This window comes from Rhinolophus sinicus, linkage group LG01, assembly GCF_036562045.2.
Source record: "Rhinolophus sinicus isolate RSC01 linkage group LG01, ASM3656204v1, whole genome shotgun sequence".
NCBI lineage: Eukaryota > Metazoa > Chordata > Mammalia > Chiroptera > Rhinolophidae > Rhinolophus > Rhinolophus sinicus.
In genome coordinates, this window is record NC_133751.1 from 146,088,714 (window position 1) to 146,113,610 (window position 24,897).

Sequence of the window (24,897 nt, forward strand, 5' to 3'; positions counted from 1 at the left end):
CTTAGAGGTGGAATAGGTCAGTGTGGGATCAGGGCAGCTTGGGTAAAGTCCCAGGGGGGAACACTGCAGAAGGACACTTCTAAGACTGGGATTTCAATTTTACAGGCTTGAAGGCTATGCCACGGAGTCTGGGGAGCTATTGAAGGTGTGTTTGTTTCTGTTTTTTTGCACGGAAGTAATAGAATCATTGTCACTGCATAAAAAGATGGATCTGATTGTAAGATCAGGATAAATTAAGGTGGCAGGGAAAGAAGAGATGGAGACAGGGAGAGTGGTTAGGGGTCTGCTACAATTGTCCAGATGTGTGGGAATAAATGCCTAAGCGTGGCTGGTAGCAAAGAAGAGATAACTGTCAGAAACGCTGTGAAGGGAAGGATAGATCTTGGCAACTGATCAGATACAGAGACTAGGGGCAGTGATGCATGTAAGTCAAGAATAATATGGAGATTCATGTCTAACAACCAACATATTTGAGCCTTAGACTTAGGTTTCTCCACTTCAGCTACAATATAGTCTCCCTGTTCACTTTCATCCACTTCTGGGGATTCATTCTCCACCTGTGTGCTGTTGACTCCCTCGTTATCTCCAGGATTCAACTCTCTTCTCAGCTCTGGGGTTGTGAGGTTTAAAATGTGTCTGTTATTCTATTTTTTGAATAAACAAAGTGAAATAGAAATCTCCCTTGCATGCTGACCTCCCTCTTCCCAATTCCTCCCCAGAGGCAGCCGATCAGTTTCTTGTAAATGTGCACTGGACATTTTCACCCTACACATGACATGAACAAAAATTCTCTCTCCCTAGTTCTGTTTTTCCTTATATGTGCTTATATGGAAATGGCAGCAACACCTAATGATGATAATTTACTGAATTACTACTAGGTGCCAGGCAATATTCCAGACAACTGACATTTATTTTCTTAATCCTCACAAGAACCTCTCAAATTATTATTTTACAGATGAAAAAAACAAGACAGAAAGATGGAAAATACCTTATACAAGTTCACACAGCCAGTAAACAGTGGAACAAACAGCCTAGTTTAGAATTATCCTCACTTTTATTATCACCCCTCTCCCTCAGCTAGAGCCATTCTTGGCCCTCTCCCCACTACTGTGAGGGTTCTACCATCTTAAAGGTTATGACTACATGCCCCACCCACCAATTTTCCATTCAGGACATATTGCTAAAACCAATCTGATTAGGTAATTCACCTGCTTCCAAGACTCACCTCTCTCCACAGGATAAAGGTTAAATGTCTCTGCAAGCAAGACCTATATTCTTCACCGTCTGACCCTAACCGCTGTGTCCAGCCTCAGCTCCTGGCATCCACCCTTGCCATGCACCTTACACTGAAGACACACCAGTAAGGACCTCTTTCCATCCTCTTCTGCCTGGTTGAAACCCTTATTTCCTCAGCCCAGGTACCTGAGAGCTTTCTAGCTTCTGACTTCAATTCTTCACAAGCCCCAGCTGCCCTCTGCTTTGGATTCTGGAAGCACCCTTGTAATTTATCTCTCTCCCTACCCCCACGCCACCTCCAACCTATATTTTTTTGTTTTTAGCTTAATCATCTGGAATGAATATTGTTTCCACTGCCAGAAATCCGCGAGTAGGATGTACTTAAGTTTCCTCTTTGACCCTTTCTCTGAGTCCTCCAGTCAGGGCTAAACTTTCATTCCCTTCAACTGGCTGCTGTAGCCCTTACCTCCATTATGGAGGTGATGTGAACCCAGAGGCATTATCCCCATACTTGTGACTTGCCCTCCCAACCCAGCTACGCTGCTCACTTCCTCCACACAGGACAAGTCTACCTTGTTCAGGATGGCATCCACACAGTGCCAGATATAGTTATGCGCTATCAATATTTGTCCAATTAATAAATGAATCGTTCATCTTTGTATGCCCTAGGAAAGTATGCAGCACATAGTTGAGGCACACTCGATTTACTTGTCAATGGATGAATGAAGTTTCCTGCTTTTTAAATAATTAAATAAGCATTTAGCAGCTCTCCTCAAATTGGCAAAATTAACAACTACTTTCTCCCTTAAGTTCAGGGATAGAGCATTCAGGGATTCATCTGTCCTCCCTCCCTTCCATCCATTCAACTAAAAAGTCTTTTAAAAATCCATTCTCAGTTATAGCAACAGTAAAATGAATCAAATTTTCTAGAAATGGTTAAATAACCCCTTAATACTTTTTCCACAGAACATGTTTTATTTTATCATTAGCTCTGATGTATGGTCTTCTATTCACTTTAATTTCTGAAAGCTTCTCTCAGCATCATCAGTTGTTTCTTTAAACGGATTTATGTTATAAATTTAAACAAATTCTGAATCTGATAGAGAAATATTCACCAACAATATACAATATGAACACAACTTTAAAGTAAAATCTTATGCAATTTTTAAATTTAAAAAAGAATTTTCAATGATGGAGTCATAACATTTTCAGATAAACTTTTTTCTATGGTAACCTATCACCTATTTTATAAAGAATTGTGCAGCAATTATATGCTACCACTTAGAAGTGAAAAATTATGCTGATATGTGTGGTATTCAAATGTAAATATTGAAAATGACTTGTAACCCAAAACACACACTTCTACAGTTCTTCTTATCATCATGATGGCTTTTGCATCAATCATGTGAATTCCCATAATTACCTGCTGTTCATTGTATGTATTCAATGTGAAGAGTGGCTTTTGAAGAATAAATTCTTCTTCAATTCCAATACCAATCCTTGCCTTCGATGCCATTGTATCTGACATCATTCTAACAGGATCAAATTGAGCAACAATAGCAACCTAGAAAGAGAAAGCACGGCTACTTGGAACAAGGTCCAGGCTGAACACTTCTGGGCAATACTATTAATGTTTAATGTCCATTGAAGTTAACAAATTTTATTAAAGATAAAACCAATGAAGGAAAGGTAGAAAGAATATGAAAACAGGCCAGGCCTAGAGATCCACAAAGGAGTTAATAGTTTAAAAACAAAATATAATATTAAAAAGTTGTGATATGTAATTGTTTGCTAATGATTGAATTGTTAGTTATGATTAAATTTAGATAAAAATTTGTCTGTCTGGTACAATGTCATAAGAAATCTAATATAGGAAACCCACATATTCAAACAGCTTGAAAGTAACCAAAATTAAAAATAAACAAAACATTTTTAGCCACTAGCAATCTACGGCCATCCTGACAACCTCATGAAACTTTTAAAAAAGTTTCACCTGATTAAGCTGAATCTAGAGACTGTTATTCATGGGTAAAGTCGAGTTTGTTGGCATTATAGGGCAAGGTGGGTGGATTTCCATTGTACGCGACAACTCGATTTCCATGGACTGTTGTAAACCATTGTTCCCCTTTATACTGAACAACTGCAGTTACTTTAACCCAGATGCCCTTACTCTGTCTGATAATTGAAATCATTCAAATCTGCGTCCTAATGAAAGGAAGCCACTAATTTTATAAATTACATGCACTATTAGTAATACCTGCCTGTTAATTCCTGAAGTCAAGAATTAGCATTAAGAAAATGGCATTTTTAATGCCATTTAGAAACTATAATGACCTAACTGGGGGTGTCGAACACACTGGGGAGTTGAACACACTTGAATTATCAGCAGTTTCCTAGCCAAAATCTTATAGATACTATAGTTCTGATGACAGATAACCAGCACAGATATTTCCTCTTTCAAAGGGTTCACAAATGGAAAGAACTCTAATCATATCGACTCTGTAGTTATCAAAGTTACATTTTGAACAAGAATGTTTTTAGTAATAGTGACATTGTTTTGTCCCCAGAAGGCCATGGGATATAATTTGCAAATGATTGACTAATTTAAATGTTAAATCTAGGATGACCAGGACTTAACATTCCTATGCTTTGAATTTATTTCTCTAATCTATTTTTTCAAAGAAGACGATATAACAGTTGGGTGCATTTATGATTCCTCTGTACTCTCCTATTTACCTAGACTTTCTTGGTTTGCATCCAGTCTGACATTTATTATTATAGCTGTGTGACTCTGGGGAACCTCTGTGCCTCTTCAGTTTCCTCTTCTATAAAATAGGAATATTAATCATACCTACATCATGAGGCTTTTGTAGAGATTAAATGAGGTAAAACCTAAGAGCATTTAGAAGAGAGCTTTATACTTAGTAAATATTCAGGAAATGTGAAAGAACATTACTACAAACCTATCAGGCAGGTACTAATATTATTCCTGTTTTTCCAAGGGGGAAATGAAACTTAGGGTGGTTTTAGTAAAAGATCTAAGTTTCTCCTGCCAATGAGTAGTGAACTAGGTTGTACCAGGTTTGAAGGACACCAGAGGCCAAGTTCTTATCCAAGGTCCTATGTTGCCTCCACTGGCTTTGAAGGGAAACCAGACAGTCATTTCCTACGAGTTGGGAAATAGTGTCCATGAAGACATCAGAGCTTATGAGTTGAACTAATCACTTCCAGGTTAAAAACTGAAAAATTACCAGGTAAAACTATTTTATCACCTTTCCCAAGTTCTTAAATTTCTAATCTTGCCACTTACTGTCTTCTTTCTAAACTTTTGCCTACTTTGACTAAATAAAGCAATGGGAGACATTTATTTTTCCACAAAAATCGTATTTTTAAAAAGTGGTTTTTAGCATGTTTGTTGCCTATAGGATATTTCCTACCCCAAAGAAGATTAGGTTGCTCAAACTTTAACATGTTTTTTGAGGAGAATAAAGTCTTTGGGCCAGATGCAGAGTTTCACCGCTATAAATGGATATTGGTATTCAGCTGTTAAACTAGAGGTAATGCGGATGCATTTAAATCTTGGGAGAACTTTTTAAAAAGGGGCTGATAAAGTTCTTTTTAATATACCAAGAACCTGGAAATGGTTCAACACAAATCTAATTGCTCCCAGGAATGAAGATCAGTGTCCCAATTTGGAAAAGTTACATTTTATAGAGCAGATCTCATGAACTAAGCCCTAGTAATAATGTTATTAAGAGCACTTAGAAACATTCTTTAAACCACCCATGAACATTTCCAAATTAAAAACACCTGTTTCCTAAGGGCTTCTAGCCGCCTCTCTCTCTCTTCCTCTTCATGTGCTTCTTGAAGAGCCACTTCTCTTTTCTCCATCAAACGCTTTTCCAATAATTCTTGTCTGTATTTAACCCTTTAAAGATAATGCACAGGGAAGTTGGAAAAACATCGTCAATGTCTTGGAGATGACATGGATAGAAGCATAGTGGCAGAAGGCATTTCAGAGGTGACATCACAGTCACAGTTTTTTATTTGCTTTTGGTTGATTTCTCATATTCAAACAATAAAACGCAATTTACAATAATTCTACTAACAACCAGAGAAACTGCAGGTCACGGGGCAGGAAAACATGAGGTAAAAGCCAGTACGTCTCTTTCTTCATTGAAATCATTGTATGAACTCTCAAAATTTCTCTTGGCTGCCACACTGGCAGCTAATTCCATCTGACAGATGAAACTCTGAAGTGAGTTATTATAGCAGTCTTCTGATGAGTTTTAACATAATTCGATATGGTAAAGAGGCTATGTTACTGCTTAAATATACATACTTTTCAAAAAAAAAAGAATAAAATACTGTAATAAAAATGCCCGAATTACCTCAATTACTTAACCCACTTAAACCAAACTATATCGTCACTCATTTTGAAAGAATGCCATGTGTGTGTATGTGCGTGTGTGTTTGTCCGTGTGTGAGAAGAAATTTTAAAAATTGCACTTTGACTGTAGATGGCAGCAAAAAGATGACTTTCCCATACATTATGTTTCCATCCTCATTAAAATCAGCAGATATTATACCAGGGCACCGTTAAATACCTGTTTTAACACCTCCAGGCTCCTTTGGGCTTCCTCTACTGCCTTGTCGGGCAGCCTCCCTTATCCCCTTCTGGCCCAAGCTGCTCTTCTACTGAATTAGGTCTGAGACGTCTTTTCAAAACAGTTGTCACCTGGGTTCTCCAGGGAGTATGAGGCCAGTGCCTCTCTTCCCCCATTGATGATTTTGATATAACTATTTGTGACATCAGTCACAAATATGCTTTACCCTTAGTGTGCATACCTGCATTTCCCATGGATATACCTTCACTAGACCCTTTTTATTCTGGATCCTGAATACTGAGGTGTTCACTGTGCATTAGGTTTTGTGCTAAGTGCTTTCCACGTTTCAGCTCATTTAAACTTCACAACAGCCCTATGTTAGGGTCCCATTGTTGACCCCGTGTTAAAGATAAAGGAATGAAGGCACAGACAGGTGATGCAACTTGCCCACGTTCCCTCACCCAGGAAGTGGCAGCCAGGCAGACCAGCCCCAGAGCCCAGGTGCACCTCTCACCCTCCCATTCCCATGTAATTAACCACTAATGCTCTTCTCTCTTCTCCCCTTGATGGTTCCATTCATCTCACTGACTTATCAATAGCTGTGTGCGAAACCCCGTGCTAGTGTGAGCACACTGAGAGAAAGACTGCTCTTAAGTCTGTAGTTTAACATAGACAAAAAGACAAGCCTCACAACCAAACAAGGTGTACTCATGCAGTGCCTTCAGAGACGTATAAACAAGGCCCACTGAGAATTTGGAGAGAGCTGAGATGACTACTTGCTGGGCTGTGGGAAAAGCTGCTGCATTTAGCAAGATCTTTACAGAGGACGCAGCCCCTAGCTGGGTCTCAAGAATCAGGATCTGAAGAGACAAGGAGGCATGAGAGCTGAGGGGAGGCTGGCCTTGCTGGCCAAGAAAGCCAGGACAAGTGTGAGCCACGGGGGCACTCACACTCAGGCTTGTATAGGTGCCAGATTGACATCTGAAAGTGGGTGACTGCTTCAGTTTTGCCCCTGGGAACCTCATCTAGTCTCAGCTTTGAGAATAGTTCAAGGTGGCTAAGACAGCGTGAGAGAATGAGCCATGAGAGATAAAGAGAAACCCAGGAAAGTACTGGTAGGCTGAGCCCTTTCTTCCCCTCAGGAAGATTTGCTTCTGGGGAGGGAAGTTCTTTAAAATCACATTGCTCTTGAGGCTGGCAATGAGGAAGAAACACAGACCAAGGAAAGGAGGGGAGCGTGTATTCGATCCTTGCAGAGTAGAAAACCCAGAGTGGGATTTAAAAGGAAAATCCCAAGCATCTTTGATGGCCGTGGCTGCCCTCCCCGTCATCTCCATATCAGGAGTCAGTAGTCAGACACACAGATTAAAGAACCCTCAGACCAGACTGCTCCCTTTCTCCTATGCCTCTATGTCATGGAAAGCTGTATTTGTCATTCTCCCCATTTCACCAAGGCATGACACAACCTCCCTAATGAGGTTCTACTCAATTTAAGCACTGAGTACAAGCTAAGTGAACCACTGTGAAGGTTCAATTAAGAGATACCCTGGGATTTGACAATTGCCATATGCTAATTCTCAGAACCTTTGGAAAGTTTTTCTTCCTTTTGGGATATATAGGTTGCTTTGTCAGCAGTAAAGTTTTGCCTGCTTTGTGATAAAGGAATAGTTGTTCCAGTTAGGGAAACTGGATGAGCAAGGAAGAAATTGCAAACGAAAGTAAGGCATTTGAACCTGTGTCATAAAGAAGGCTGGTTCATGGTTTATGTTGAGGCTCATTCATTCATTCAACAAATATGTACTGAACACCTGCTGTTCGTCAATCACAGCAAGACACTGGAGATAACATTTGAACACAGAAGACAGGCTCCAGTCCTCACAGAAGTGACAATCTAATGGGGATGCAAAGACCCAGGTGATGGTGATAGAGGACGGCTCTTGCTCTGATGGCACACTGAGGCCTGAGAGAGGCACCTTTGCTTGGAACATTCAGGAGAGCATCCAAAAGGAAGTGTTCTTAATGTTAGAACCAAAAAGGAAGCAGGAATTCGCCAGAGGGGGTGAGAATAGGAAATGTTCCAGGCAGGGAAAAAAAAAAAGCATATGATAAGGTCCAGAAGAGAGTACATGGTATGTTTGAAGAACTGAAAGAAATTCAGTATGACCCAAAATGAACAATGCAAGGTGGGGAGTGCCAAGAGGGCCCGCTGAGGCGGGAGCGGCAAGAGGGCCAGCCTGTGGGGGCTTTGCAAGCATGAGGGCTTTTGATTAGAGAAATGCGGTGATCAGAAAAACCTCTCCAGTGATACTGAGGATGGATTGCAAGGAGGCAAGACCAGAGTTATCCAGATGCAAGTTAATGATTTCATGAAGTAGGGGGAGGGGGACTGGTAGGAGGGAGGGAGAAGACATGAATTTAAAATTTATGTAGAAAATCGAACAAGTAGGAATTGTTCATTTAATTTACGGGAGAGGGGAAAAGATAAGAGAGGAAGAAGTGAAGGTTTCCGTCTTGCACAGTGAATAATAGAGTCTCATTAAAACTGGGAACTTAGAGAAACAGGGAAGAAAAGGAATTAGGTTCAGTTTGGCCGTAGATCAAACTGCCTTCACAAGATCTGGGCTGGAGAAACAGGTGGGCAATCTTATCAGTAGCAAGGAATTGAGGCCATGGGGGCAGATGGTATTAATCAGGAAAAGAGGCATACTTCTGTTTAATTGTGCTACACGAATATTGCCTATTTTACAAATTAAAGTCGAACCCCCACCAACAAAAAAGATTACAACTCACTTTATTGTGAGGCTCACTTTATTGCGGCGGGTCTGGAACTGAACCTGCAATATCTCTGAGGTATTCTTGTACAGAGTAGAAAAGTTGGCCTAGGATTGGTTCCCAAGGAAACAACATTTAAGAAAAAGAAGAGGAAACACTCTAGGAGAATGAGGAGAAATGGCCAAAGAAGCTAAGGAAAATAGGATCAACGATGCTAAATGCCATAGATCAATTATAATCCTAAATAATTGGTGGATTAAATAACAGGGAGCCATTGGTGATCTTGGCAAGGGCAGCCAGTAGAGAGGAAGCTGAAGAATCACTGGGAGGTGAGGAAGGAAGAGTGAAGACAACTCCTTCAGTCAGACATGCAAGTGGCGAGGAGAGAAATAGGTGCTGGAGGAAGCGCAGAGCCGATCACAGTTGCATTGGCTCCAAAGTGACCGAGATCAAAGATTTGCCAAAGAAAAACTTAAGAGAACAGGAGACACACTCAAGTTCTTCATTTTTATAGATTCTATGGTTTAAACTCAAAAGGTAATTCATTTTACAGCAGGAAACTTGGTGCCTCTTTCTTCTCCCTCTCTGGATAGAAAAAAAGAATTATTTGCCTAAAGAGAAGGGATGTAGAAAAACTTCTGGAATATAGCCAAATAATCACATCGGCATGGGGAAAGAAAATAGCAACACAGTAGAGTTGATCATTTGGAAAATTTTCCACATGAATACCTTTAGCCATTTGAAGTAGCAGATTTTCTCCAAATTAAATTATTGCTATGAAAGTCAATGTCAGAATGTGGCTGAACTCAAGTCTTTAAGTTGTGCACTGAATTCCCCAACAGGTATCCTAGGTGCATCTCTCAGTCTGTTTTTATGCTCCCTGAGTCTACAAAGGTGGAAAGTGCTGGAGAAGAGGCATTTTCAACTTCTCTTGGGGGAGGAGAAGCATATATTGTTCAAAAGCAACAGCTGCTGCAGAGTCAGGGGCAGCATCAGCAATAATCTGAAAAGGATTTTGCTTAAGCCTCCAGGCCTGCGTGTAGTTGAAGGGACAAGAAGCTTTCCTGTAGAAATGGAGAATTTACGTATCATTTAGAAGACTTTTTATGTGTGTACTGCACCCTAAGAGATGAGTTTACAAATGCAAATGGTTTGGAAACACCTTGAATTTTAGTGACAGCTTCCCTCTGCTTCAAGTGAAACTTCAGTAAGAACTTGGCAAAATATTAAGCACAAATCTTGACCTCTCTTTATCTGGAGCTACAGGTAACTGCAGACTAAAAAGAAACTACAGTAACCAAGAGGGGAACAAGTCTTCTGAAAAATAGCTGATAGTGGCGGGTTCCCCATTTTTCAAAGAAAGTTTGAAGCAGTAAGGAAAGCAGTGCAAAGACACGTTTTAATTAGAGTATTCTAACCAGTATTGAGATCCCCCGCAAAATGCTTCAGGGAAGTAACTTGCCCTACCAAATTCAAAGCAGTTTTGCAAACAAACTTGCTACTTAATGTTTAGGTCACATGGCTTATTTGATATTGAACACAAAATCTTTAAACAGACACATCCTATGGTACTACTGCCAGAGGTGTTTCAGCCTGCTGGGAAATCCATCTTCAGCTCAAACCCACTCAGAAAGTTATTCTTACTAAGCAGAGAGAATCCTTCCACTAGCTATAGGGTACTTCAACAGAAAAATGTTAGATCAAAGACAGGCAGGCCAGGTGGCAGCACTGCCAAAGGTGGGGAAGGAGGCGAGAAGAAAAGGGAAACTATGTAACTGGTGCTCCCAGTCGGAGGGCATAACCCCTCTAATGATACAGGCAAGGAGGCCCTACCCAACGGGGATTCTGGCTAAGGGGATAAATAGAGACCAATTTCTGCCAATATAATCTAAATCGTGATACAAGGGAGTGACATCCTAGTACAGATCAGCGTACAAATTAGTACAGAAAGAACAAAGAGGATTCATTTTGCAAATATATTAGCTCTTTTGCCTAATGACTACAGACAAGAACAAAGAGGATTCACACAGAATGAAGAGAACCAGAAGCAGATGAACCCACACCAGCCCCAAACAGAGACCATTCTTCCAGTTCAGAGAGCTTACTAGTTCCTTGGTGAGTTTTAAGAGCAAGTTTCTACTGGAACTCCATTCTTTAATGGAGTAATTCAGTCAGCCTACGGTTATTTGAGCACCTACTATGTGCGAAGCACTGTTGTAGGTGCTTAGGATACAGCAGTGAAAATTAAAAGCCAGACAGGAAAAGATCCCCACCCTCTTAAGTCTTACATTACTTTTTTTCTTTTTTTTTCTATAGAAGCATGCCTAAATTAGCACTCTAGTAAAATGTATCAAGTTGTTCTCAATAAATTGTTTTTAAATTTATCAAAAAACCCTAAATTTAGAGAGCCCCTTTTTATGCTGTTACACAGTGATGGTTCTCAATGACGACTGGTATTGCAGGAATGTATAAAATCTGCTGCCAAGGCACCACGCCAAACTAATTAGATCAGAATCCGGTGGTATTTTCAAAGTACCTTCAGATGCTTCTAATGTGCACCTGGGCTGAGAACCAATAGCACCTGGCCCAGTGGGTCCCTAACATGAGCTAACATCAGAATCACAGGAAGGCTTGTTCAAGGGTAGATTGCTACACCACCTCCCGAGTTTCTGATTCAGTAGTACAGCAGTAAGGCAGCGGTCTACAAATTTGCATTTCTAACAAGTTTCCAGGTGATGCTGATTCTGCTGACTAGGGACCACACTTGGGGAACTACAGCATCGATAAATAATTCAGATTAGAGGGACTCTACCTAATTACTGTTACTGAGATAAAGCCAGGAACAAATTACCATCTAGATAGGGCTTATTTCTGATTGAGCATGATATATACATCACAATTATATGCCTCTGGGTTGATCCAAACTAGAAATTCCTGCTTTGGTGCTACTGACATTCAAGAGCAGAATTTTTCAACCCCATTCCACCCTCCAACGTGTCAACACACATAAATGACAGGCTCCCTCAGTGACAGTGGCCCTCTCAGGCTTGGGTCAATGTTAGCAATGGTCAGGTATAACAATAGCTGTTACTGGACCTCTTTCCTTCCCCCTAATGGATAAAACACTGATATCCTGATGACAGCTGAAAACCTCAGGCTACTGGCAATATTTAAGTAAAATAGCAAGTCTATTCAGTAAAATCAAAGAAGGAAGAAATAACTTGAAAGCAGTTCAGCCTTAAAAAAGGAGGAGTGAGCCACTTCCTTCGGGAATAGTTTGTGAGGCTCCAAGGAGGTGGATATTTTATCATATTGAAAGTGAAAAACCATAAATGAGAGTGAAGTACATTTTCTTGTTCTTTATAATCAGTCTCAACCTAACTCTGAGTGGCTTGAGTTGGAAGTGCAGAGATATAAACAATTGTGGAATAAAGACTTAAACCTGGGAATTCAGAGTTGAACACAGGATAAGGTGTGAGAGGTGGTTACTGGAAGAACATTGCAAATACTATATTAGCTCTTTTGCCAAATTAGTACAGAAAGACATTTCTGCCACAATTTATATATCCTCTTTTAGAGCTAGTCCTAACTCTTCCCATCTAGTTTTCAGTAATCTTTTTACATCCTCAGATATCCTCAAATCGTTCTTAAAATAGTTCTTTCCAATAGTATTTCAAAAGTGAGGTACAATCAGAGGTACATCGACTATAGAGAATTAAAAACAACAATAGAAGCCTGTCTCTTTTTTTAATTATCATGCACCTGCAAGTCTAAACAGAGTTAGTGATAAATACTCCCTTCCCTGGAATATGCAACCTTCTCGCACTCCACTCTTCGTTGTTCCTTTCAAAGGTTTTCCTTAACTGAAAACCAGTGGTTTCGCACGTGACACTACTTCTATGCTACCCTTTAAAAGAGTCGGGGAGGAGGGCTGGCATTTTCCTGCCTCCCCAGTGACAATTCCAGAAAAGTTTTACCCATTGACTTTGGCATTAGACCATCCTCTTTCTTTTTTTTTCTTTTTCTCATTAAACTTTGTTTTAATGGCTCTCAAAATTATGTGACAGATTTTTGGTCCAGTTTTTCCATTAAAAAGTACTGATTTTAAAAGCTAACAACTTAAAAACTTCCACACCAAAAACCCCACAAAATACAAAAACCGGAAACAAAACAAACACCAAATGGTCCACAAAACGTTCTCCTTTCCTCCTGAAGGTTTTACAATGCATGATAGTCATTAGACAGCCTTTTAAGATTAAACTTAAATGGCCAAATGAGACAAACAGTTCTGAGACCATTCTTCCACCACTGATTAAGACTGGGGTGGCAAGTATGGGGATGATACTCATTTAGCCTTCTGAGCTTTCTGGGCAGACATGGAGATCTTGCCAGTTCCAGAACCTTCTTATCCACTGCTTTGGTGACACCCACAGCAACTGTCTGTCTCATGTCGTGAACAGGAAATCAGCCCAGAGGAGGATAGTCAGAGAAGCTCCCAACACACATGGATGTGCCAGGAACCACATCAATGATGGCAGCATCACCAGATTTCAAAAGCTTCAGGTCATCTTCCAGCTTTTCCCCAGAACAACAATCAATCTTCTCCTTCAGCTCAGCAAATCTGTGAGTAGTGTGAGCTGTGTGACAGTCCAGCACAGTGCATATTTGGCCACTGCTTTGGCCTGGATGGTTCAAGAAAATGACCTGAGCCATAAAGCCAGTTGCTTCTATTTGTGGGTCACTTTTTTAAACTTTTATTTATTTTAAGTGTGTTTTCCTAGGACCCATCAGCTCCAAGTCAAATAGCTGTTTCAATCAGTTGTGGAGAGTGCAGCTCACAGTGGCCCATGTGGGGATAGAATCGGCAACCTTGTTGTTAGTAAGAGCACCGCGCTGTAATCAACTGTGCTAACCGGTTGTCGCCATTTGCAGGTCATTTTTGCTGCCAGCAGCCACATTGCACCAATGAATATCCTTGACAGACAGTCTTGACATTGAAGCCCACATTGTCCCCAAGAAGAGCTTCACTCAAAGCTTCATGGTGCATTTCAACAGACTTTACTTCAGTTGTAACGTTGACTGGAGCAAAGGTGACCACCATGCTGGGTTGGAGAACACTAGTCTCCACTCGGCCTGCAGGGACAGGACCAACACCACCAATTTTGTAGACATCCTGGAGGGACAAACGCAAAGGCTTGTTAGTTGGACAAGTTGGTGGCGGGATGCAATCCAGAGCTTCAAGCAGTGTGGTTCCACCAGCATTGCCATCTTTATAGGTGACTTTCCATCTCTTGAACCAAAGCGTATTAGCAGTTGGCTCCAGCATGTTGTCACCATTCCAACCAGAAATTGGCACTAATGTGACTGTGTCCGGGTTGTAGCCAGTTTCCTTAATGTAGGTGCTGACTTCCTGAATGATTTCCTCGTATCTCTTCCGGCTATAGGGGGACTCAATGAGATCCATTTTCTTAACACCAACAATGAGTTGTTTCACACCCAGTGTGTACGCCAGAAGGGCATGCTCACGGGTCTGCCTGTTCTTGGAGACACCTGCTTCACATTCACCAGCACCAGCAGCAACAATCAGGCCTGAGAGGTGCCTGGAATCATGTTTTTGATAAAGTCTCTGTCCTGGGGCAGATGGTCACATAATACTTGCTGGTCTCCAGTTTCCACAGGGAGGTATTGATGTCGATAGCATTGACTCGATTCCATGCTCAAGTTCAGATTTCAGTTTATCCAAGACCCAGGCATATTTGAAGGAGGCCTTTCCCATTTCAGCAACCTGCCTCTCTAATTTTTTGATGGTTCTTTTGTCGATCCCACCACACTTGTTGATCAGATGACCAGCAGTGCTAGACTTACCAGAATCTACGAGTCCAATGACGATGATATTGATATGTGTCTTTTCCTTTCCCATTTTGGCTTAGATTTAGCAGTGGTTTTCACAAACACATGTTCTGGTGAGAAACCCATTGCCAAAAAGCCATCCTCCTTCTAATGGGGTTCTTGGAATCAACTGCTGGCTGCCCAGGCAATTGCCCAAGGTATACTGAGGGTTAAAAACTATTCTCTTACAGTCCCTTGATCCCCAACAGCAGTCACTTCTCCCCTGCTTTAACAACCCACTCCTTAGACCAGGATTGGAGCTTAGCATCACCTAGAACTGTTGTTCCCCTGCCAAAATCTTAAACCGAGGGATTCCATTCTGACTCCAATCTCTAAGGTCATCAATGTATGGATAAAGTTTGTGCGCTGCCCCATCTAGGACTGGATTGCCTACCAAGCTCCTATCTTCCTATATTTGCACTCTCTTAACCTGACTCAGCCTGCTACGTTAGCTTATGAAACTCCATTCTTCAATAATGTTTATTCACTGTGTTATAAGACACATTCAGACTTTACTTCATTCTCTCCCAACTTTAGATGCCTCTCTGTCTCTTCAAAGACATTGTCACAAGTATCCTTTAATTAACTTGTCTTCTTTCCACACCTGCCCTGCCAATTCCCAGCCCTAATTCTTTGTTGAGTTTATTACACAGTTATGAGGCTGAACCTTAATTAGACATTCAACACTCTTCCAATATCATTTTATTTACCCCCAGATGCTTGCTTGACATTCTCCATAAGTTTCTACCTCATGCTTAATTTTCCCTATTAGCAGAGAATCTCACCTCCTACTTAACCAAAAAGAAAACACCTCTAAATGTCCATTTCCCCAACATCATTTGCACACTTCCAATCTTGTCAAGAGACATCTTTATTCATCCTTTGCTCTTTACATCTGGACTTTTAACCCTATAAACCTGTTGTCTCTAGGGTCTTGCTGCAGAAATAAATATCTTCCTTTCTTATTTCTCCTTCTTCTCCTCCTCCTCCTCCTTCTCTGTCTCTCTCTCTCTCACACACCCTTCCTTCTCTCCTTCCCTCCCTCTCCTCCTAGTTCTTTATCCTCCGCATATAAACTTCTTCAAATGTGAAAAAAAATTATCTCTCACTTATAAGTCCCTTTTCAGCTACTATCCTCTTTGTCTTTTTCCCTTCACCCAATTTCTTAAATGCAGAAATACTTTCTGGCTCCAGTTTTTCACTTCTCATTTAGTCCAAAGCCCCTTGCAGTCTTCCCTCTGCCCCCTCCACTCTATGGAAATTGCTCTTCAAAATGGCACCAGTGATTCCAAATTGCAAACTCAGAGCCTCTGACTTGCCCTGTCGGCAATGCCTGGTACAGATGGCCACCTCCTTCTTGAAATGAAACTCCTATCTCTGACTGCTTTTTCTCTTTGTTTTTTATTGGCTCCTTCTCATCTGTCCACCTAAGGTTCCAATATGAATCCTCTTCTTTCCTCAATTTAAAAACATCTTCTGGAAATCTGACTCTGAGGACAATTAAGGCATGAATATCTATAGTCTCCACCTCCTTTGATCTTTCATTCTGTATTTTCTTTATGTAGTTTCAGGATTGGCCTCAGACAAATCCCTCAAGTATAGTTATACTGCATTGATAGTTAAAAGCAAAGCTCTGCTTTAATAGGCATCTAAGCTTGGTACAGAGTTAACATCCTTTTGTGAAAACTTAGGAACAAACGGAATGACACAGGCCTAAAGAGAAGGCTGGAAGTCCTCCCCACATCCTCTTAGAGATAAGCCACCACAGTACCATAGGTACCATGGACAGAGCAAAGATTCTACCGAGTCAATTATTTTGGGTTTGCTCCAGTCCAAAGACAGACAATTAAGTTCCTGATGTCTAATACCTTATAACATGGCTGCAACAATTTTAGCCTGAAATATTTATAGTATAATTAGTCACTTCAGCTACTTACAAATCTAGGATAAGCATTTATAGAATTATAACTTTGAGCAATACAACTTCTTGGAGCCAAGAAAATCTTCTATACTCTTAAAAAAACTGAGTGAAGTCATGACATTTGGGATCATTAGCTATAAGCCATTTTATAAATTAGGAAATGTCTTATAAAAATAAGGACTTTAATCTGAGAATAGTTGATTTTTTTTATCCCTACTCCCTGGCAGTAATTGGATACCGGGGCCAACTGTCTATTATGGCCAAATTTAGATTTTAATAATTAAGCCACATTATGGTAGACATCTGTGGGTTTTTTTTTTATCCTCTAGCATCAGCCTAATAACATCAACTCTCTTTGAACTGCCTCTTCTCATTTTGTATAGGTCTGTTGAAGCCTTTAATCAGAGAATCCTCTTCTGCCCCACCCTTTCCTGGCATTAGGGGTTCACATGTGACCAGATATAGTTAATAATAGTTCATTACAAATATGACCACATTGATTGGCCCTCAGTGAACATATGACTTCATCTGAGCCAATCAGAATCTTCCCTGGGGATTTATATACAGATTTTGAAGAAGAAAAGCTCTCTCTTCTCTCTGAGTTTGCTAAGCTTTATTGAGATATAACTAAGTCTGGAGCTGCTTGTAGCCATGCCTTCTCTTTCCCCTACACCTCCAGCTCAAACACATGAGGAAGTCCATATCAGTGCACAAACAGGTACAGAGTTAAGAAGTAGAAAGAGAGAAGAACCTGAAGATGCCATTAGTGTCGCTGAAACAAGACCCATTCCTGGATTCCCATTCATGTAAATCAATGTGCTTCCTATTCTACCTAAGCAAGTTAGAGTTAGTTTTCTTTCAGTCATTTCTGGGGAGTCCTGACTACTAAACATTATCTTCTATGTATAAGAGAATACCTATATTTTTTTATATTCTATAACAGGAGGGCACGTATTAAGCTGTTCCAAATGTTAATCAGTTTGTTTCCCAAACTGATGGCCCAAGTGGGATGTTAATATCTCCCAGGATGTTAACACGTGTGCCATGAGAAATATGTTAGATGTTCAAGCAATTCTGGGAAAAACTAAGATAAACAAAGTAAAATAGGTTCCTTTAGAGTAGGAGATCTCAGAATATTTATTATAATATGGTAGATTGTATTTTGAATCTCCAATAGGAGGACTTAGTGTACTTAATTTCCCAAATTATCTGATAATAGAAACCTTTTTCAATAGAACCCAGTTTGGGAACTGTTAGTTGCCTTTCCATGAACAAGCACAAATATTCAAGTAGACAAATTAATGGGCACAAACACATATACACGTATTGATTTGTTTTATAGCTGTTTGTTTTCATGTGTTATTTCTGTTAGACTGCATTTCTTGAGTATGTTGGTTATGTCTTAATTGCCTTTCTATCCCCAACAGCTATCTTAGTGCTTAAAACAGGGACATGTACCAGTAAATGAAAGCAAGAATAAATGATGAATAAATTTTAAAAGTTATGAAAAATATTCAATTGAATTTCCTAAGTTGTGTGTAAATAACAGGACACAGGAGTTGACAAAATAACAATTTAAGAATAAATTCAAATATATATTCTTTCATTAATTAGTCTGTAGGTATTCCTCTGTAAGATATTTTATCATTTGAGGAGTTGAAAGACAAGTTGAATCACTGAAGAACAAATCAGGTGTCTAGTTCCTTTGGACAAGTAGGAACCATGGATGCTACAAGGCAAATCACACATGACATTCAGGACACAGACTTGCTGTGATTTTGGAGGGGAAGCACAGGCAGGAATGACATGTTGCCTTCAGGGAATTATTTATTATGAACTGAAATTCATAAGGCCATCCAGGCCGACAGACCACCACTTATTTGCCTAATTGCCTCCATAGATTCATCTTTTCAACATATTTATACTAAGTGCCATATATATGAATGTGTAAAAATCATAATATGCAAAACATAAGAGAAGCCCAGAGCAACTGGAAACACCTATCTAAGTAGAAAAGAGCAGAGCCTACATCTGGATTTTTGAACATATACAGGAGCTCACCACTTGTCATCATACGGCTTCACTAAGAAAAGGTATCTGTCAGTTGACACTAATTGGGTAATTTGCACAGTGACCTTCGAAATCACAAATGGTTTATGGTAGATTAAGTTTAACTTCATAATTAATATGCATTGAATTCTAAAAATCTTTAAGATGCTATATATTTTATCGAATATAAGAAGGAAACTCATGTTGAGGGTTTACCTCACAATATTGGAAACTTTCTTTAAATTCTTTCCCCATTTTGATTTGTAAAGAAAATGAAATGATTTAAAGGTAAGAAAATGGATTCATTTTATTGGAGTTTTTTTTTCTGAGAAATTCTTATAGGATACGTATAATTTCTGATAGCCCAAATTTCAATAAGACTGTTTTCAGAATCACAAATGCTGAAAGAAACATTGCTTCAGTATGGAACTTTTAAAAGGCCCGTTAATAAAATATACCACTATGTTATCAGATCACACTATTTTGGTCTGATTTTATCTATTTTTCACTTCTGATTTCAATTGGTCCTCATTTTTCCAGAGTCAGACAACTGTATCATTATGATGGAACCAGTTGCTCTTCAGGAGACGTGATGGGATGGTATTCAAACAACAAAAAACCCATAGTCCTCTCCCTCAAACAAATGATTTAAGTAAATAGGATTAATAATACAAGCCTTCTCTAATACTGTTTGAAAAATCCCCTTTACATTCTGTTTCTTCCTTCCCAGGTCTCTCAGAACTTCTGTAGACAGCAAACATCAAAAGGACCAAAGATTTTCTTAGTGATTCAGCTACCGAGGGCAATGAAGTAAACCCTGATTTTCTTTCAGCCTAGGAAATGATCAGCAGAGACTTCACAGCCTCTTTAACATTTGAGGTAAAAAAAAAAAAAAAAAAAATCAGCATTGTAGAAAGGTTACTGTTATAACACTTAGGGGAGTTATGTTTTCTTTATTTCTTTCTTTTTAGAAAAGTTACCCTTCTAATCCCTGTGTCTACAAACATAAAAATGTTTTGTTTTTTTTAACCAAAACATTTTGGGTAGGCATTTTAAATACACTTTTTAAAAAACAAATGATAAAATACGTTTAGTTTCGGGACTTACTTTCCTAGTGCTTTTTCCCTTGGCGCTCTCAAATGCTGCTTTACTCTTGCTCGCACTCGGAGTTTCCGCCTGCAAGTTTCAACTCGCTTCTCCAGTGATTTCCTGCCAAGCCGTGTCTCTCTTAGCAGTCTCCTTTCTGTCTCAATTCTGCCTTCAGGACTGAGCTCTGGAATCATTGTTCCTTTTTTCTTTAGAGACAGACAGCTCCACAAAGCAGGAACGCTGAAATTTTGCCAAGTGAGGATTGCTGTTTGGATCTCAGGGGAGAAGGCCTATCCCCAGTGCAGGTTTGATGAGCTCTTTTGCCTAATGGCAGTTTTGTCGGGTGAGATGCTAACGCTGATGTTCTAGAAAGGCTATTACTTGAGGCTAAAAGAGAAATGTGTGGCTTTCTCCAGAGCCCATGCTGATAAACAAAGTTGAAAATAGTATTATTGACTAACCTGATAGGGAACCAACTTTACTGGAAAAGATAAAACAAAAAAAGTGGACAGAGAGCCAGATAAATTTACAAATAATACCTAGGTCACTGACCCTCAGCTCGGTTTTCAAGAAGACATATAGTTTGTCAACAGCACTATTTAGGTATGGGCAGAAATAAGCTTCCAAAAGCCCTGTATTTTCCTTCCCTACATTAAGCTAAAGATGCCTACACCCATATTCCATGGGACCTCTATTTTGATGACTTTCAAAGGAAATTGATAAATTCCTAGAGGAGGATCATGGGCCAGAGAAGTATAAGAAAGTATAAGAAAACTATTTGTACAATTTAACAGTATATCAGAATTATAATGGAATCCCAACCTTGGGGAACAGCTGGGGAAAGGGTGGACAGGCTGGAAGAGAATTAGGGCAGAGATTCTGAAGTCAGTTCATGGTGTAAACAAAATAGTTAACTTTTATGAAATTTTATTTTAATAAAAGTTACAATGGCCAAGTGTTGGCCTATCTAGACACAGCTAACAAAGGACACCAAGAGGCGGTTGTGTCTCATTCACATTTTGCACAGAGAGTAAAGCAATGGCCTGAGAGCCTCCTTAGGAAGAACAGTTCGCTCCTGTCAGAAGGACTTCACAGCAATAGAGCTCAGAAAACAAATAGACTTGGCTCTCCCATGGGGCCTATTCATGCCCCCCAGTGAGCCCACAGGAAAATCCACTCTGTTTACCTTAAGCTGACAAAAGGGACATAAAACCCAAGCTACTGAGCAACCCAATGGCCTGGGTAGCAAAATGAAGGCTATTTCATTTTCTCTAAAAGCTACAAGCTGAATGTCCATACAATTCCAATATCTTAGAGATACAGCCAACCTTGTCACATATATGAAAAGCAACTCACATTTTCTCTCCAAGTGACTCTAAATTTTAATCTTTATTGTTCTTTCCCAGATGTCACAACTTCTCTATGCCAGATTCCCTATTATTTCAAAAGACAAGAATATTCCCTAAGGCCTCCTTTTGAATATACTTCTTTCTGAGATCATGTCTCTGGTTTCTGTGAAGATTGTCACATCCATAAATCTATCTTCTGCCTGGATCCTTGCTTCTGAGAATAATTTTATCACCTTAGCCTGGCACAGCCAACATTTCTCTCTTAAATATGTTGCTCAGTTTAAGTAGAAAGTCTTGCTTAGACTGCTCCATTTCTATGCATTAAAATGTTCATATGCAGAACTGGGCATAATTGCAGATGGATAGAGACTTTTCTGCAAATCGACCAATTGCCACACATGGGCCACAGCAAGACCCTATCTGAGCCTGGTCTAACATGAAATCAGTTATGTCCATTACATGGAAGCCCTGGGAAGGTATGGTATGTTTGCAATAGTCTAATAGAGCATAAGGATTAACTTGCACCAAAAGCTACGAGTATTTAAAAAAAAAAAAAAAAAAGAATCAAAAAGCCTTGCTCTTTTAGAAACATCCAGAGCTTTCAAGCCCACACGCACTCAGAGAGTAGTGACAATGCTCTGTGGGATTCGGAAGAGCTACAAAGAATAAAGAGCCACAATATTTTGACAAAGTGATATATTCTTGTCTTTAGGTATATTTAGTGGAAATGTTTGGATTCCCCCCACCAATGTCATAAATACAAGAACATCTGAGTACATGAAGACTTTATAGGAATATAATAAATAAATACACATGCTTATTTGGTGTATATATATATAAAGTACAAATATTTTTAAAATCACCTATTTGTATAAAACTTTACAGTTTTCAATGTACTCTCACACACGTTATCAAGACAGATTCAGTATAAAAACGCCTTCCTATTCAACAAATATCTAAGCAGCATCATTTTGTCCATGTCTCCTGATTACGTGAGCGAGGGCGTCACCGATTAATTTTTTTCTTTAATTAGGATTTATACCCCACCTGTTTCCAAACAAGATTTGAAAAATGATATGTAACATTAAACCCAAGGTAAAACAGTAACAGTAAAAAATCAAAGATTTTTAAAAAAGAAGTAAAAGTAGTAGAGGATTCTAACAACTACAACAAGTTGGGACAGCTGGCCATGAACTTGTCTTTCACAGGCATTTGCTCACCAGGTGGGAATGCTGAACCCCTGGGACTGTTTCACAGTATGTTTCCAGACATGTCTCCCCAGCAGGGCCTCTGGATTAACTATACTGCTGCATTGCTCAGAAAGTGGTTGGTAAGCCAACTGCCTTGGAATTTTCAATGGTACTTATTTTTAAAATGCAGATTCCTCGGCCCGACCTAAAATCGGCGGTGGTAGGATTCTGTGATTTAGACTTTCACATACCTACCAGGTGATATTTTTGCTCTCTAAAGTTTGGAAACCACTGATTTTCTGGGATTGGTACCGGTTGCACGGGAACGATAGAAAACCCAGCAACAAGGGAGAAAATTGCCCCGGTGATCCGTCTCCTGAGGTCTGCTCCAGGCTTTCCTATTTCTGCAGAGTGCTCTAATACTTTCAAATGCCTGGTCCATTGTCCACCTGATGTTTTACTTTGAATGGCCCCGTGTGTTTGGCCTCTTATGATTGTACTAATGTTATTCTCCTTCCAGCCTCATACCCCCTACATGCTCATCATTATTTTTTTATTCCTGCCACAGACTCCTCATATTTGTGTATGTTCCATCACCTGCTGGTTACTTCTAAGCTCATTTTGATAGCTCTGCACATGGGACAATCTCTACTTGTGTCGCTTGGGATCAGTTTACTTCACTGCTGTTCATGGGAACATGTGAGACACGTGATGCCATCGATGCCCAGATGTGGGCGTAGGCAGGAGCCACGGTCTGTTCTCTGCTCTTTAGTGTTGTTTCCAGTTCATGGGCTTCATTGGCTTATTCTCTATAATTGAGGGTACATAGCGTATGCTTTTCCTCCTCTTAGACACAGTCACTGCCCCTGTTACTATTGTCCACTTTCCTCAATATAGTCATTGGCTTACACTCCTGTCTGCAGATGTGCCTCTTACATTTGTCAAATTCACACGAAGGCACATCTGACATCCTTACTTTAAACTTTATTGTTTATGGTCTTAATGTCTACACTGTAATTATCAGCCCTCCCGTCATACATTTGGGAATTTATCATTATTTAATGCTCATTAACCCCCCCCCCCAAATTTTTCTCTTAATTTTCTGGGAATGTTTGCCTTTCTCTTAAAATTTAGGATCATAAGACTTTTGTCAAAATTATTTTCTCTATCTTCGAGAACTATCCTTTGTCCCCAGCTCAGAGCCTCTCTTTCTGGTCCTAGACCACCCAGAAAACCACTTTTCAAAGGTCATGTACAGCACATCCTGAGCGTTTTCAATGTTTGACTTTGCTTCCAAAGCTACCAGTATAAACAAGAAGACCAGATGGAAACACCACCTCCACACCTAGCTCCTTCAGTCTTTGACTTAAGACTTTGAAGTTCCCAGAAAACCTTCCACTTTTCTTCAAACTGAAGAAAACAAGCCAGAACAATTGCAGAGTGTCTGGTGGGTGCATGAGGTTTAACCTCACTTCTGAATCTGGGGAGAGTTCACAGAGAAGGCAACACAGCGAACGGGACACAGCAGATCTGCACACAGGCAACTACGTAGGGAATCACAATGATCTCTTCATGGGATTTAGTCATGTGCTTTCTTTTATCAGCTGGGGTGCCTGGGAACCCGAGTGCCAGTGCTGCCTCATACCAGCTGGAGAGAGCCAGCTGCTAAATTCTTAGGACCTTTGCAAGCTAGTTGTTAAACACAGCCATTATTAAACATTAAATTATATAGACGTAAAATGAAATAGATTGTATTTAAAAACAAAGGTAACAAATACTCGACGCTCATCACTTGCTAATTACTTTACTATTACCTGTGCCCTGGAGGTTATTTACGTCTATTACATCTGTCTGGTAGGCATGATGTACAATGGCGTGCTACTGCACACTTCATCCCGGCTTTGTGTTTAATGACATCAAGTTGGTAGTTTGAAATAAGCCAGAGTGGGAGTAGTAGCACCACAGAAATCAGCAAATGCTCCAAATCAGGGCTGACCCCGTCCCTTCTCCCACCTCCAGACAGTTGTTAAATGCTTACCAATATATTATTGCTATGAACCCACTTAGTATTAAGGTGAAAAAAAAACAACACAAAAGTACAGTATATAAGTGAAATTTCCCAACTTTACTTAAAACATTCACATTCCCTCCAACTTGCTTTCCTTTCAATGTGGTCTAACAGCTCCCAAGTCATGGCCTGTGGAAGCATAACCTATACCAAACAATATGTTCATATTGAGTCATTATTTATTAGTTGTCCTCTCTAAGATGAAGTCAGCAGTTGGTTCCTTTACATAAATTTTATCTCTAATTTTTCTCCGCTCAAAATCCTTGCTCTTTTACCTACATTGTCTCCTAGACCCGACTCTGTACACAAGTGTTCACATCTTGTTTGTGTTTGTGTGTACATATCTGTGTGCACTATATAGTAGCTGTACAGTTACTTCTGATTGGCTAACTTTAACTTAAAATAACTACAATTTAAGCCCAGTCCAGTAGCTACTAAAATACTAGAAAGGGAGATCATTAAGTGTCTTAGGATCAATACTTGAATTCTTAAGAGGGAATTCAGGAAGAGGTCAGCAAATGTTATTAAAGGATCAGGAAACTGACTCAGGAAAATCTAAAGAAAGTGAGACTCCTTATATGGCAATGATAAGGCTAATGGGTGACTGAAAGTGATCTTGGAGAATGATTGGGAATTTAATACAGAGGCATCATTGTTCTCCGTTTCCACTCAGGATAAGTCAAGAGGGATTCAACTTACAGCACTTTATGGAAAGAACTTTCAAAGA

General features: G+C 39.8%; 1 protein-coding gene across 11 annotated transcripts in view; it reads right to left on the minus strand.

The window, feature by feature from the left end:
• CCDC148 (coiled-coil domain containing 148) overlaps positions 1-24,897 on the minus strand; it is a 290,765-nt gene that overhangs the window by 68,204 nt on the left and 197,664 nt on the right. For all 11 annotated transcript variants that reach the window (XR_012497645.1, XR_012497644.1, XM_074336768.1 and 8 more), the window contains 2 exons: positions 5,047-5,164; positions 2,660-2,800 (listed from right to left, as the gene is read on the minus strand). Coding sequence is in view for 9 of the 11 variants with exons in the window: in XM_074336768.1 (XP_074192869.1) it covers positions 2,660-2,800; positions 5,047-5,164 (259 nt within the window). In the remaining 2 variants the exon portion in view is untranslated. The remainder of the gene's footprint in view (positions 1-2,659; positions 2,801-5,046; positions 5,165-24,897) is intronic.